This window comes from Sebastes fasciatus, chromosome 3 (assembly GCF_043250625.1).
Source record: "Sebastes fasciatus isolate fSebFas1 chromosome 3, fSebFas1.pri, whole genome shotgun sequence".
Classification (NCBI taxonomy): Eukaryota; Metazoa; Chordata; class Actinopteri; order Perciformes; family Sebastidae; genus Sebastes; species Sebastes fasciatus.
This window is the reverse complement of record NC_133797.1, coordinates 19,682,594-19,699,003: the sequence shown is the minus strand read 5'-3', so window position 1 is coordinate 19,699,003 and position 16,410 is coordinate 19,682,594. Positions and strand designations below refer to the sequence as shown.

Here is a 16,410-nt window from a genome sequence, read left to right as displayed (position 1 = left end):
CACTTGATAGCAAAAGCTTCAAAATTCACAAGTGGGATATTTACTGACATGTTTTATGTTGTAGAACAGAACATTACAATCTCTTAAGTTTGTGTTAACCACAGACCTTATTTCAGTCATCTAACTAAAAACCCATTCAAAAAACCCATTGACTTCCAGACGAGGGAACCGGAAGTGCTAAAATGCTAACTCGTTTTAGGACTCATTCCTGCACAACTCTATTGGCACTACTATAATGAAATCATCTGCATCCAAATATGGCAGATTATTTACCAACTTTTAATTCTATGTGATCAGAGATTCACTGGACCATGTATAAAATGTACTTCCTATAACTTGGTAAAGTTATTTCTGTGCTGTCAGTGATGTTGTGTGTGTTTGCTTACAGGAATGGCAGAACTCCATCCAGAAGAACGCAGGTCTCGCCTTTATCGAGTTGGTCAACGAAGGCAGGTGGGTAACTCTGACATGCTAAGTGTTGTTCTCTCTTCTTCATTATCTTTCCAACCTCTACCCATCAGCCACTTTCCAATTTCACCATTCCTGGATCACATCACAGCCCCTCAGGCCCCCATAAGATCCCCAAGGCCCTTGTGATGGGGTGGCTAGTCAAGATTCTGGACAACAATCAATGATTTGGGGGAGGGAGGTTAGGGGGGTTGTTGGAGGAGCTTGGGAGAGTGAGGATGGAAGATCCTTGAGTTCAAGGCTCCATTCAATACGTGCTCATCCCAGAGGGATTTGGAAAAAGGAGAGAGGCTAGGTAAAAGGTGACAGGGGCTCTGATCGCAGGTTCCTCTGTGACACTTGGGAAATCGCTCCTGATTTCCTGCTGTCCCTGTCAGTTTAGGCCCCTCTGGTTGAGCCTTTATCTGCCTGTAATCATCTCCTCTGTCTGCCGCTGTCTTTTGCCTTTTTGTCTATTTTTTCAATTATCCCGACATTTGAGCCTCCCCATCTCTTCCTAATAAGACTCCCTTCCTCTTAGTCTCATCAATTTCAGATTTAGAGAGCCACACTTTCCATTATTGATCCTTGGCTTTTAGAATTGGCAGAGGCTAATCCACTGTAATGCTAATGAGACTAACAAAGTACAGTAGTCCTATGAGTTCTTACACAACCATAACTCAAGCCAGGGTTACTAGTGAAGGGGCATAAATCTGTATGGAAATGTCTGGTCTGTCCCTTAGTGGTAATCAAATAGTAATTTAAACATGATTACAACATGAGCAGTTACATATCAAATCCCCTACTGGTCCTCATTTTATGTATTTGATTAAATCCAGATTTTATATTATACACAAGCAGTCGACCCTGATTAGGTTTTTTGTCCTCCCAGAATGATATCAGCTTGATAAAACAGGGTATCTGCAGGACTTGAAAGGTCTTAAAATAGCACGGAATACTGTTTCCTCCTTAAAAGGTATAAAAAGTCTTGGATTTCATTGACTTTCTTCTTAAATATTTGTATTGCCATAGGCAGCAACGCTACGTCTAAAATGTTCCTGTATGTGCTTGCGGGCTGTTGGGAGACATTAAACAAGTATAAATCACAAGTAGTTCAACGGTGGATTGTGTTTGCAGGAGGGGGTTCAAATTTTTTTTTGTGAAGTTTCATTTTCTACACCATCAGACCTAAAGCAAGCACTGTCACTACTGCTATAGCTGCAGTAGCCAGGAAGCTCATTGTCTCATACGGGCAAGTGAAAAACTTTGAATAAGTATTTTTTATTTTCTTTCTCCATTTATCTGGATCCAGGTCACATTAGTTTAATTAATTATATCATTAGGAAAGTACCAGGTGGCAACCTCCGGGTCTGAAAAGTGAAGCTAATGAGGAAGTGACTTAAACTTGCATTCTTTCTAATAGCCAGCAGGGGGCGACTCCTCTGGTTGAGAAAAGAAGTCAGATTGTATAGAAGTCAATGAGAAAATGACCCTACTTCTCACTTGATTTATTACCTCAGTAAACATTGTAAACATGAGTTTATGGTCTCAATCGCCAGTTTCAAGTCTTCTTTAATACAGCATGATGTTCATTTAGTAAATTATGGTCCCATTTAGAGTCAAATAGACCATAAAGCAGGTTATGCTTTAGGGCGTGGCTACTTTGTGTTTGACAGGTCGCTACCACGCCGTTGTCTGGTCTGGGAGTTCACCGTATTTTTGTCATACAATTTTAACCCTCTCACAGGGCGTTTTCAGTTCATGAAAGTTAATGTAACATATTGATCACCTAAAAATGTCTCATTCAGCGTTCGGTTGCACTTAGCTCCACCCTCTCGTGTCACTTCTGGTTGCAAAAAAACAAGATGGAGCCGGCCAAAATGGCAAACTCAAGGCTTCAAAACGGCAGTCCACACACCAATGGGTGACGTCTCGGTGACTACGTCCACTTCTTATATACGGTCTACGGGAAATACTGAATAGAATTTTATATGATAATAAATAATTCCAGGCCTTTTTTTCCTTACTGGTTTTCTTCATACTTTGGCCAGTATGACTGTTAAACAGGTATCGAATGGTATTCCGTGTGGTAGTAAAAGGGTCTTTAAAAGTATTGAATTTAACATGGTGAACCCTGCTGTAACTGTATTATATAGCTTATTACTATATATTTTTATTTCCATAATGTCTTAAGAGATGCCTGTTTTGTTCATACGTACAGTCTTCAGCTCAGAGCACCATAAAGAAGGGCAGTGGCTCGGTTATTGATAGCGGGGCCTCGACAGGGCCATAGAGGCTGCAGAGGCCCCAGCACCTCCGCTTCCCTGCTGCCCTGTGCTGAAACAGCAGGCTTAGGTTACAGTCATCCCATGGCCCCTAAACCCCATCCCCACAGTCAGTCCCCCCCCACCTCCCCATCCCTCCTCTCTGGCCCCTGCTCTGTTATTGTTCCACTTTGCACAGTCCTGACCTTTAGGGCTGTAGAGAGGTTTCTTCGACCTACACACACGCGCACACACACAGCATGCATGTTTCATCAACACAGATAAGAAGAGGGAGGTAGACTACATATGTAGCAACATGGGCAGAGATCTTCCCTCTTGTCAGATGCATATCATTAACAAATCAATTAGCACCTGCACCCCAGTTAAAGGATCTATCTGGTTTGCTTTTTGTTTCCAAATTAGATTTTCTGCTTATTTTGCACGCCTCTTTTTCAGCATTTTATGGATATTACATGGCTGTTTCTTCTCTAGGTTACCAGATATTACAGTGTTACACAGATGTTTTAAATACTCTGAAGCTCAAGATTTGATGATATTGTTAAGCATCTATCTGGTATTCACATCCATATACCTAATTAAAAAAATTTAAATAACAATTGTTAATACATTCTGCAGTATTCCAGTGAGTTGATGTCCGTCTCCCCTCTTCCTAGGCTGCTGAGTCACACCATGAAGGACCACCTGGTTCGTGTGGCTAATGAAGCTGAATTTATCCTGAGCCGACAGAGGGCTGAAGACATCCATAAGCATGCAGAGTTTGAGGTAAGATGCTGCGCAGCTCTGGAAATCCATTCACGGACGCACGTATGAGAACATTAACATTACATCATTTCTTAATATGCAAATAAACTACATAGTCTTTAGATGTAGGAAAAGTCTATCCAAAATATATTGATTTTACAGGTGTGGGAATGAAACAAACAGTGAGATGCGAAAATGCGGTGTGGGAATACAGAAAATCGGCGTGCAAATTTTCTGTGCGACAACTATGCACACTGGTTCTGGTGCGAATTATCCGCTTTGCTGTGTTCCATTTTCGTCAATGAGGCTCAATGAGTTTCCTCCTATCGTTCCCGTGTCCACTTAACACAATGAAAACCTATCCAAACAGAGAATGTCTAAGGGGCTAACATTAACTACACAATACATAGACTAAGCAGACCATAAATTTGATGCTAACACTAGCGTTAGCTGTTGTGGCCAGCCCCGTTCCGTGACCAACATATAACATTAGCAAGTAAATATCAGCTACATTACCATCTTCATTGTATCCCAGCTGCTGGGTGACCTCAAGCCATATATTGTCCTTTATTTGGTTGCTGAGGTAGTAGTGTTTGGTGTATTATTGGGTGTTGAGAAGGGGGCGGCCCATTGTTTTTCTGAAACACCAATAGTCCGGAAAATGTCCCATTGTACTGAAAAAAGCTCATTTGTCCGACTATCCGTTACCCCAAAAACAAACGCCCCTTGTTTTGAAAATAAACATGCAACCATGCAACAAACAGAAGTACATAGCTAATTATTATGCAGAATGACAGCGATCAGTTGGAACAAAGGATTTCATTGAACAAACATATATTTCCGCATGCCGAACGCCGCTGAAATCGAGGTCCATCCGAATATTTTTTCCCACGCAAGAATGTTCCGCTGGGTTGTGCAAGCATTTATAAGAACCCACAAAATAAAATTTTATAAATTTCCGTGCAAATTTTTCGGAAGAAAATCTACGCTTGGTGTGAAACAACTTTAAAGCTGAAATGTGTAACTATTCAAACTACTGCAATGTATAGTAGACTAAGCATTAAGTGTTGCATTGGTGAGGCTGTTTTACTGTATTTCATTATTGGTGGTTTGCAGTCAAAGTGTGATTTGCAGACCAGCTAATGAGATTGCATAAAAGATGATTTTCTGAAGTGAGTAAATTGGACGGCATCTGTGACCTGACAAATCTGATCAGCATTTTTCAATAGTGTTCAATAGAGTGTCTAAAACATGTTTTGCCACAGTCTACCATACAGATGGATATAACGATATATTAATAATGAAAAATTACAGATTTTACTTTTAATTGTAGCCTTGGCAGAATGAAGGAAGATGAAGCTAGTGAAGGATTCCAGTTCAGACTTTTTCTTCTGTACCAAGAATTTTTTTTTAGCCAAGCACAATCTGTCATATCACATTTCCTCCTGTGAGATCCACAGGAACTCTAGCTTTTCCAAGCTCGGACAATAGAGTCCATTTGTAGCTTTAGGCCCATTGCACTAAGACTCTTTTGATGGAAATGTTTAATAGTTTGATATTCCTACTGTATGCGTTGTCAGTGAATATATTCAATGAAAACAAGGAAGGGGTAACAGCCAGTGGGGAGCACAGAGGAGCTGATCCAATGACCACTCAAAACTTGTCCATCAAGTTTTAAGATCTGTCACAGCAAACCTAGAGGGTAAATGTTTGCTTTTCAAACATAACCCTGAGCTAATCGTGAACACACACACAAAAACACACGTGTGCATATATACACACTGAAGTAGTTTGAGGCTGGAGATCAAGCTTGGCACATATCACTAACCAAACATTGTGTAGTGTTAATTTATCCCCGTGCCTCTCCGTCTAACTGCAGGCTCGCCCCTGAAGCATAACTTCTCCCCCTCCTCTTCCTACCAGTTCTCAGCACAAATGTTGCCATTCACGGGCCAACTCCTTCCTGACCCATGGGCACCCTTAGTTGCCCCTTTCCCAGTCCAACTCTGCTACACTCCACCCCCCTTCTCTGCTTTCTAGATCTCACCAAAATCATTTCCTGTCCTGCTGAGATCCTGTCCATTATACTCCCGCTGGGGGTGTATTTTGCCAGTGACAGGAATATGGCATCCTCCCCTCTCTTCCATCCCTCCCTCCCTCATTTCTCAGGAACCTGGCAGCACTAAAATCTGCAGACAGACCTGAGAGGTGCTGGCCTGAAGGGCTGACTGTGTGTAAACCCACCGCCTCAGCCCTCAGCCCCCACTTTGCAGTAAAATGTGATGCTTTTTTTTAAGGTTCAGTGAAGGGTCTCCTCTGACATTCGGGTAAAGCGAAATCCCTCAAGAGTGGTGAAAGTCAATCAGAGGGGTGGGGGCACAACTCCTGCACATCAAAGTTTTGTCTGTGATTGCTATGTTTTGCTCTCCTTCTCTGCTTTTCTGTGCAATCGTCATCCTGTTCTTGTGAACCCTTATTACTCACTCAGCTCCAAGTGGCAGTCATTCGCAGTGTTATCTGACATGACCTGACCTCATCATTATCATCACAGACTGGAGAATCATGATTTAATTCTACTAGATTGATGTGGCAGATTTTTTATTCTACTCTATACCTACTTTATGAAAAGGTGTACAGTATTTGTGCTCTTGCAAAAGGTGTATGTACAGTATGCCAGGTTAGGCAGCTGTCTTCATCTGACACAAGAGCAGCACAAGGAAAGTATGTTGCCTGAATGGCAGACAGACTTGGCAGCCAGTCTGCACACGACAGCCCCAAATGATCCCTGCTCTGCCTCGGCCTCTTGCTGTCGCCACAGGCCACACGCTTCTCAATTCTCAATTTCTCAAACTCCAAGGCATTAGTGCCTGATTCCTAACCTGGGATATAGTAGTTTGGCATTGCACATAACAACCTGACTGTTCCAAGCTCTTTAAATCGAATTGATTGTTTAGCTTTTGTTGTTGTTTAAAAGTCCTGTTTGTGTGTGTTACCATATTTCTTCTATCTGAATCATCTGTATGGAGATTAATATAAACAAAACCTTTATACCCTTCAACCAGCTTTGTATCGTTGCAACGTGGGTGGTAGGGATGTCATGTCACAATACCAGAAATTAAGTGAAATACCAGTGAGGTTCCACATTTTTTGATACCAATTCAATACCACGGTAAAAAAACAAAGTAAAACAATAAATCCCAGGTACTTCAGCATACACTCCTTTATTAATGTTGGCGTACTGGTTTATGTTAGGAAGTTAAACAGGTCATAATTCCCACTTTATTATCTATTTTATATTGCATCTCCTTCAAATAACTGGATTTATTCAAGTTTCTCGCCAAAAACGTCATTTTACAAGATTACATTTGAAAACACCATGATGACTTTGGAATTTTTCTTCGCCCGCTAATCAATTTTACTAGAGCCTGAATGCATCATATTGTAAATCGGTGACACCAAATAAAATCAATAGCACCTCCCATGTTGAACTCCGCAGGACGAGAGCTATAACGTTAGCTATTAGCAGCACCGTCCTGCACGGAGCTAACAGCTAACGTTAACCAGCTCTCGTCCTGCCAATTTCAACAAGGATTTGTTTTTCACAATGTAGCATTAACAGGGGAAAAAATATGGTGCGTCCCAAATATATTTCCTATCGTCCCCGGGACGCCATTAGTCTCTAGTGGGTGGTATGTGCGAATGAATGAAGTTCGGCTTCCCCTCCGCGTGGAGCTCAACGCTGTGTCATCTGGTGGACTATTGCCAGCGGGCGAACGGGAAGCTTCGAAAATCAGCAAAGTTTCCCTTTAATATGTGTACTTTATGTCTATACCAAGAGATGGACATAAGAATAACCTTTAACTGAGCAAATTCAAGTCCTTTTTTTGCATAAGCCTTTAAAGGAACAATGTGTAGCACTTAGGGGGATCTATTGACAAAAAGGGAATATAGTATTAATGAGTATGTTTTCTTTAGTGTTTAATCACCTGACAATAAGAATTGTGTTTTTGTTACCTTAGAATGAGCCGTTTATATCTACATAGGGAGCGGGTCCTCTTCACGGAGCCGACTGCCATGTTTCTACAGTAGCCCAGAACGGACAAACCAAACACTGACTCTAGATAGGGCCATTAACGTTTTTGCGCCGGCCACCATATTTCTTCTACACGCTTGGAACATGGGAGAAGTTTCAGTTGGTTGCAATCTGCAACCTCACCACTAGATGCCGCCAACTCCTACACACTGCACCTTTAAGCGTACAATTGTTCATGGAAACATGACATGAATAGTCTTTGATGCATGTTTGGTAAGAGAGTGCAAATGACAGGCAGCCAAGAATGAAGCATCTGCTGATTTGTTATTAAGTAGTTAGTTGTTCTACTGTGCGAGCTATCTTTATCCACCCTGCTTCCTACACTCATATTTATAATATAGATAAGACACTATGGGCCTTTATAAATACAATACTGTGTGCAGTGTAATTGGGTGGGGGTTTGTTATTTCCAAATGAAGCACCACTATCAGTTACATTAACTGTCAATCTATTGACTGCAAATACACAACAAATGGAAAGCTATAACTTTGGTTTAGTTGTATTGTGGTGTTGTCATTGGAAACTTACTCTACCTTTGCAATCTCCCAGCCGTCCTTAATCAGATACCGAGCAGAGCTCGTCCCAAACTATGTTTCACAATTGAATTCCCCACTTAAATGCATTTGCTCCTCTGTGACCTCTGAGAAGAAGTGAAGCCCTGATAAGTCTTGCTCTGATATTGCCGTATTGATTTTTGCCTCCATACAAGCTCTGCTTGAGCCTGCTGGAGCCAACGGTTTCATTTTGCACTGCCACAATAAAAATAACAGGCCAATGAAACATCCCCCCTGAGAGTGGGGGTGGAGGGTTTTGAAATAATTTTCAGCTATGTCCCAGTTTTTTTTTATTTTGAAAACGTTGTTCCTCTGTATTGCGTTGCCGTGACACTAAAGGTTGGTTATTGTTTTGTGAGTAATAAACCTCGAAATAGGCCTCCGAAATGACTCATTTTGGACGCATTGTGTTACACTGGAAGTGAGGTTTGCTAAGTCATGCAGCATCTATTGCCAGAACGTAATCTGCATCTTCCTTCACTATACTATTCTGCCTTTAAGAGCTCTTGCTTTATTTTAACAGCAGCAACAATACCAAGGCACCAGAAAAGCGAATAATTCAATACATAAAAACAAATTTATGTTTGCTCCTTGTCAGAGTTCATATCCTTTAGAAGGCAGTGATAGAGGATTGTGCCTCAGAGACATAACATATGCTTTCTCTCTTTCTCTTTCTCACTCACACTCTCGCTGGCTCTCTGTGGGACAGAATTGAGTTATCTTTGGCCCTGAGAGTAAGTTATTACAGTGGGCTTAGGGTGAAACAGATGAAGATAACTAGGGGGAAATCCAATTACCTTTTAGGGTTCTCTATCTAAAAGGATCCTTAATGTGAAGGAGATCTGCAGATCGGATGCTGCTGCCCGGCACGGCGAATGATAGACTCTGATATCTTCCAGAGGAGCAGGAAAGGGGAAGGGAGCCCGAGAGATAGAAAGGGAGGAGAGAGAAATCGAACTCCCTCTTTTTATGGGGCTGTTCATTAGGGATGAAATGTGGCGGGCTCAGGGGCACAAGGGCAGATAAGAAGGTCCAGATAGGGAAGAGTGAGCAAGACCCAAGTCATTTCTATTCTTTCTTACCCTTCCCTTCTGCTCAATCTTTTTTCTTTTTCTTTTTTTTTTATATACCCCCTTGATTCATCTTCTGCTGTTATATGGAGTAATTGAATTGACTGTCTGAGAGATCCTGTGAAAGCCAGACGATAGCGGCTAATTAGTGCTTGGCGTCATTGTCTTCCCTCTGCTGAGCTTGTAAAACGATCTGGTGCTTTCCCCCTAGTTAATGACATTAACATTGAGCCGGTGCTCATTATGTTGTATTATCATAGCACCGGTCTCTGGAAACTTGGAGCTGAATATCACAGAGAGAGCCTGGGTAAGGGTGTACTGTAATAGCTTAAAGGGATGGTTTGGATGTTTTGAAGTGGGGTTGTATGAGGTACTTATCCATAGTCAGTGTATTTACTACAGTAGATGACGGCCGGCACGCCCCCAGTTTGGAGAAGCAGACAGGAGTTACCGCACGGAAGCAAAGCAATGTAATGCTGTTGACGGGGCTGGCAGCAAAATGTATTTAAGCCACCTAAAAGAAAGGCTCACCTAAAAAAAAATCAATATCAGTTTAAATGTATGCTATATTTAGAATATTTTCACTATTTTACCTTGGCATCAGACAGACCTTTCCAACGGGGAACTGAAGCTTTTGTATCCATCTATGCTCTCACCAAAGCTACCAGACTCCATTGGAAAAACATGTAATTTCACCTCACAGAACACGGGGGTTGCTGGTCTACCGCTGCCTCGATCGGTTAGTTTGTTTGTGCTATTGTGTGACTTTGGTGAATCCGAACTAACCAAAGTCACACAATAAAAATAAAGTAACCGATTGAGGCAGCGGTAGACCAGCAACTCCTGTGTCCTTTGAGGTAAAATTACATGTTTTTCCAATGGAGTCTGGTTGCTTTGGTGAGAGTATGGATATTGGTTTCAGTTCCCCTTAGGAAAGATAGCCTGTGTAGCTATATTTTAAACATAGCATATACTTAAACTGATATAAATGTTTTTTTTTAGGTGGCTAAAATATGTTTTGCTGCTGGCCCCGTCCACAACAGTATATTACTTTGCTTACGTTCTCCAAACTAGGGGTATGCCGACCGCCATCTGCTGCAGGTTATACACTGACTATGGATAAGTACCTCATACAACCCCAATTCAAAACACCCAAACTATCCCTTTAAGTTAGGTCCATATTGCATCTCAATTTAAATATAACCAGCAGACAGATCAGTTCATTGATTTCACAAAAACCTGTTCAAGAGCATGACTTTTATTGTTAAAACAGAAGCAATCTGCTGATCAAATGTTACTCACAAACACACACGGGAAGAACCAGAGAGGCATAACTCCCTATGGCTATTTACACCACGTCATTCACAGCCGTCAGACTGATAGCTGCCACCAACTGTAGCTGGCTGTCATGTAGTTGTCCCAACTGTAATGTAGCATGTCAGCCGGGTGTGGATGCCCGGGCACCTCATTATGGGCAAAACTGCTGTCAGGAGAATGAGAGGAAAGAAACAGGAACATGTCTATATTTGTGATAGCATTGTGTTACAACCATCAGGATGTGGGTGAAACTTCATATAGTGGTGAGACAAAATCTCCTCAAGACTGGACACCAGCAGAACTTGTAATACATATTGCTGACTTTATTGTCAAAATGTACAGCGAGTTGGCATCTTTCAGGATTGCTGTCTGTCCCTTCTTGGTAGATGCTTATTTCTTTTTACTGTACAACATGGACTGTTTCACTCAAGACACCAGGAGGTATAAGTGTGTTACAGAAGATGGTTGGGGAACAGATAGTAGTCTCAGTCCCGCTGACTTGTCCGCGTAATGAAGTCCCCAGGTACCTCCTCTGCAGCTTCCATCATTATGTGTGAGCAGCTAACCCACCGAAATATGACTTTACTCCACAGTTTCCTTTGACACAGTCTTTTTATACTCTTGTTTCTTCTTCCTACGAGCGGCTAAAGGTGAGCTCACAATTCTGAATAAAAAAGACTCCATGTTACAACGATTTTCTAGCTTATGCAGAGCAGAGCTGTGGCTCGGCATGGGACGATATAGGATTTTATCGTGGATCGCGACAAAAAACCCCCCACAATAAGTGGATTGTGGTGTAGTTCCATTATCGGGATCATCGTTGATATTGTCAAGAGTGACTTGAAAACACTGTCTGGCTTGCTATCATGGTAGAGAAGTGAAAAATAAAGCCTAAGAAAGAACATACTCACACATTATTGCCAGGGCTGTCAATCAATGAACATATTGAATCGAGATTAATCGCGTGATTGTCCTTAGTTAATCTTGATTAATTGCAAATTAATGCAAAAACCTAAGTTTTCTGGTTTCAAATGATGCCAGTATCTTCACTTTAGCTTTAAAAATGAACTGGCTACAAGCTTAAAAATTGAAAGTTGCATTAATGCGAAGAAATTAGTGGTGTTTAAACAACTTTCGTTTAAGCGTTATATGACAGCCCTAATTATTGCTATTTTTGTTGTAATTTATCGTTTTTTATGCAGGGGGAGCTTATGATTTATGATTACCTGATTGTTTCTTTTTCACTAAAGTATGTTCACTAAAACAATCTGTGTCCTAACTGTGATGCAATTAAAATATTTGTTTATTAACAAAATGCAAGATAACGTTTTAAGCATATTTTTATGATTATCGGGATAATATCGTTAATCGTAATTTTAATTTTGGTCAGGATAATCGTGACATGAAATTTTCATATCGTCCCATGCCTAGTTGTGTGTTTTTAGTGAGAAAATGAAGTCTGTTTGCTGCTTAAATTTCATGTCGTTGATAGAGATTTGTTTTCAAATCCAGCCTGAGCTCCGGGCCACTACGCTGTATCCGTGATTTCAGGCCAATCCAGATGATGTGTATTTTTCATCCGGCCGCGTCCTTTCTTCATTTGACTATTTTTCACCTCCAGACGACAGTATGATTTTTCACGTGGCATGACCTTGAAGCTGATCTGGAGTCATCGTGAAAAGATGGCAGCAACGTAGACTGATGTGGCGAGAGAGGAGGGCGCGGTTTTTGCGGAGACGAGAGGTTTCTGGGTAGAAGAGATGAAGAGGCTGCCAGCTGAGCATGGTGACCAGTCCATTAAAGATCAGCCCCAGACTGTGAGGGGAGGAGCAGGGGAGAGGAGGAGGAGGAGGAGGAGGAGGAGAGATACTTTGATAAGTGTTGCGCCTGCGTTAACCTTGATGGCCGCTAGCAATGGGCCGGTGCCAGCAGCACAGATCTGTTTCAACTGGATTAGATTTTTTTTTTTCTCCCTGTGCTCCAAGAGAAGGAAAAAGAAAAAATCAATACTTGGGAGCACGGCATGACAGGGGCATCATTTCAGAATTGAAGTGGCTGTCAGGCATTGTCATTTGGTGACTTTTGTTCGCCATTGTACTTTTAAGCCCTCATTTTTCTCCCCCTCCTCTTCCTTTCACTCGTTTCTTCCCCGAGCCCATTGTCTGAATTCCCCTGGTGACATTTTATGTTGCAATTTGAAAACTCGAAGGCCAAGAGATCAAGTGCAAGAGAATCTCTTTGAAACCAATTGGTGGACTGGTTCGGCATCTACTTTTGTTTAGCGACCCCCATCCTCCTTTCTCATTTCATCCTCTTGTCTCCCCAGACCTCCATTGTGTTCCAGGAGGAATTTATTTGTAGTGTATTTGCATTCTTTGATACCAGACAAGGACAAGCCTGATGTCTCGCCTTCCTCTGGACAGTTTCTCTGCCCGTTTGTAAATGAAACCCTCTGGGAGTGCTTGTCGACGGATGTGAGAAATTGGAGATTCTCGCGGAGCGATAGCCAAGCCTTGGAGAGAGTGTGTAGCCCTGATGTGCCACCAATGTCAAGAGATTGCAAATCAAGCGCTTTAATAACATCTCTGCTGGTTTTGTTTCTTCCTCCTGTTCTCCGACAGAACCCGGAGACCCTGGTTTTGTCAGTCGCCGTGTTGAAGGCTCACTGTGGCGCGGCAACACCACCAGACCTTCCTCTGTCACTCTAATTGATAAACATAGGGCTGATATCTTGTAATGAGCCTCCATTCTCCAGCCTATTATACTGGTTAACCCTCTCAACCCAGCGAGGGAGAGGAGGAGGGGAGCCGAGGCATCATCTGACAACAACTACAGCATTTAGATAAGGCTGACACTGTTACAACACCACCGCTGTGAAACTCATCTCCTCCCTGCTTATTATTTGTAGAATCAGCACGGCAGAAACATGACCACGGCAGTGATAACCACAGCAATTTTAGCAAGAAATCCGATGTGTTTGGCTCAAAAAGAGGTTCAGCAATGTGATTTAAAATGCACGCGTTTCAACGCTCTGTCTCTGCATGTTGCCATCTTCTCCATTATGTGATTTTCGAGATGATTACTGCTCTTTTCACTCCCCAGTCACTTCCCCCAGCCACCCCAATTTCCTTCCCCAAACTCCAAAACACATCCACAGTTATTTATTTGAACCGCTGATGAATTGTGGGAGACACGACTCAGTGTAATTGACTCGATTAATGCCAGCCATTATCATTTCGTCTTCACCAAGCTGTCTCCTCCGGCAGAGCCAGCCACTCGCGCCGGGGCGACCCTGTCAGCCAGGCCATGTAATGGAAGGTGCTGCCCATGATTACAGTGTCGCAAGTCATAACGGTCTCACTGCCAGCAAGTTGTGCCCTGGTGGCTGTCTGGATAGGAGGCTAACAGTCCCTCTTTTCCTCAGCTGCACACTTTTAAACTTGGTAAATGGAAGTGCTTGTCTCTGAGCGTGTCTTTTTCATGGTCTTGTCAAAATATGCACACCGACCGCTTCCAAAAGACGCATGTTTCTAATTGCAAATGGGAACAGATACGTTTAATTTACTTCTTATGTTTCCTCAACATTCCTTGAAAGGAAAGAAAGAACAGTTTGTTTGAAAATACCCAAAATGCTCCTTTTCTGCCCTTTATCCTGTCAGCGGACCGGGATGGAAGTGAATGCAGGATGGTGCCAACTGGGAGATTTAGTTATTCGCTTTAACCTTCATAATAACATAACATAATAAGTCCTTCATAATACCCCGGCATGTTCTCTGACTTCACATCAACGGAATGACCCGGGGAATTAACAGTGACCTGTCTTTTCCACTTACCAGCAAACCCAGCGTTGGGTTTTAATGGCACTACTGATGTGTTCAGCTTTTTTTTGGTTGTTATTTTAGGGGTGAGTCTGTGAATTTGGCCTTTTCTCCTGCAGTCGACTTTGGCTTTGGATATGAGAAAATCCCATTACAGCATGGAGGGTTTGGGTGTTTGGGCAGGCTCAACACACAGGTGATGAAGTGTTTGTTTATGGTTATGAGTTTGAACCCAGCACTGTTGATTAGTACTGCAGACTTTACGTGTCTCAGACAGGGGCAGATGGAAATGGACTTTATAGGCGCATTAATATCTGTTTTTAAAGGACGGAAATCCACATAACCATTTATTTTGGCGAAATGGATAATTTCTATAATCATGAATATATATTTTTTTAAAGTGTTTCTCTGTTGTCCCAGAATAAAATATTGTTTTCTGTTTATAGCATACACTGTATTTAAGAAGTGAACGTAGTCACTGTGACGTCAACCATTGGTTTGTGGACTGCTGTTTTGAAGCCTTGAGTTCGACATTTTGACCGTAGCCATCTTGTTTTTTTGCAACCAGATGTGACACAAGAGCGTGGAGCTAAGTACAACCGAACACTGAGTAAGGAGCCCTCCACATGTCGCGTCTAAAACGCGTGGAAAACGCCAACCGTGCCACTTTCATCCTTTTATCCAAGGTGCTTGGGAGGTTGCGCTCCTGTTGCGCCTTCCATTACTAGGCAACCAAAACCAGCGCACTGCGATGATGATGATGATGATGATGATGATGATGAGGAAGTTGCAGTAATTTAACATTAATATCCTCACTGACTAAATTAAACAAAGACAAAACAAAGATAAATGGATTTCCAGCACCGTAAATCCTCACGGTAACATCACTGCTCAATTTCTCTTCTTCAATTTATTTTTCAACCGGATGTTGTGACGTCCTTGGACATAAAGGGTGAAGCCAGTAAAATAGTCCGTAGGACAGATCATAAAGCTCTGAGAAGCCCTGCACTCAAATTAACTTCTCCATATATTTACGGTACACTGATATTTACGGAAGAAAGGAAAGATATCTGCCAGGTGTGATTGGTTGTTCCTGGTCACAAGCGCTGCAGCGTTCCAAAAGCTGAACTATTTTCATCTTGGGGAGGGGGGGCAGCCATCGCGCCCTGAAAAATAAGTGCTTGGGAAAGTGTGTGCATCGCGACAGCATCGCGACAGCATCGCGACAGCATCGCTCTCGCCTTCGACGCCACGTGTCCACAATCAGACTTCTTTTTGCAACCACAGTCGCCGCCCCCTGCCAGCAATTAGAAAGAATGCAAGTTTAAGGCACTTCCTCATTCGCTTCACTTTTCCAACCCGGAGGTTGCCGCCTGGTTTAAAGTTTAACTTACAGCATCTGATGCAATAATTTGAACTTTAGTAGCAATGTGAACACCATCCTCTGAGTCCCTTCCTTTGGTCCAGCTTTTCGCTTTCCCCAATTCCTGCTTGCCTTCAGTGCCACTGATCAAGATTAATGGACATGCAACACACACACACACACACACACACACACACACACACACACACACACACACACAGAGAGCAAAGCAAAGCATTCTCTGGTTGAAAATGTGAAACCCTTACTTGAAAATTCCTTCTCCGTACTCCCTTTATTTCTCTGTTTCCCGGGTCATCATGCTGGAAGGTCAAGGCCCACTTTAATGCCACACAAAGAGACATAGATTGATAATTAAGGCCCAGCGGCCGGCAGAAAAGCCCCTCTAATTTGATTTATACCTATAGATTTTCTGTCAGATATGAAATGTTGTCGTTCAAATTGAAGAGGAGGACCCATTATAAAGCCTTTACTGGTAACTTTGGGAAAGCAGGTTGCATTTGTTCAGCCGTGCGTCTGGGTTAATATCAGTGGGTTAGTTTAAGGTTAATTTGATAAGGAACAACTGAGGCAGCATTAATAATTGAATAAGCTTTTGTTCTTAATACTGCAGCCATTTGCTTCAGCTGCTGTTGTGAGAACATGAATATAAACGCACCAATGCAGCCCTGATGATCTGTATGGCTAGACGTTACTATACATAG

At 42.3% G+C, this 16,410-nt stretch overlaps 1 protein-coding gene across 23 annotated transcripts in view; it reads left to right on the top strand.

The window, feature by feature from the left end:
* lrba (LPS-responsive vesicle trafficking, beach and anchor containing) overlaps positions 1-16,410 on the top strand; it is a 241,565-nt gene that overhangs the window by 102,478 nt on the left and 122,677 nt on the right. For all 23 annotated transcript variants that reach the window (XM_074629449.1, XM_074629440.1, XM_074629454.1 and 20 more), the window contains 2 exons: positions 389-453; positions 3,386-3,494. In XM_074629449.1, coding sequence (XP_074485550.1) covers positions 389-453; positions 3,386-3,494 — 174 coding nt within the window. The remainder of the gene's footprint in view (positions 1-388; positions 454-3,385; positions 3,495-16,410) is intronic.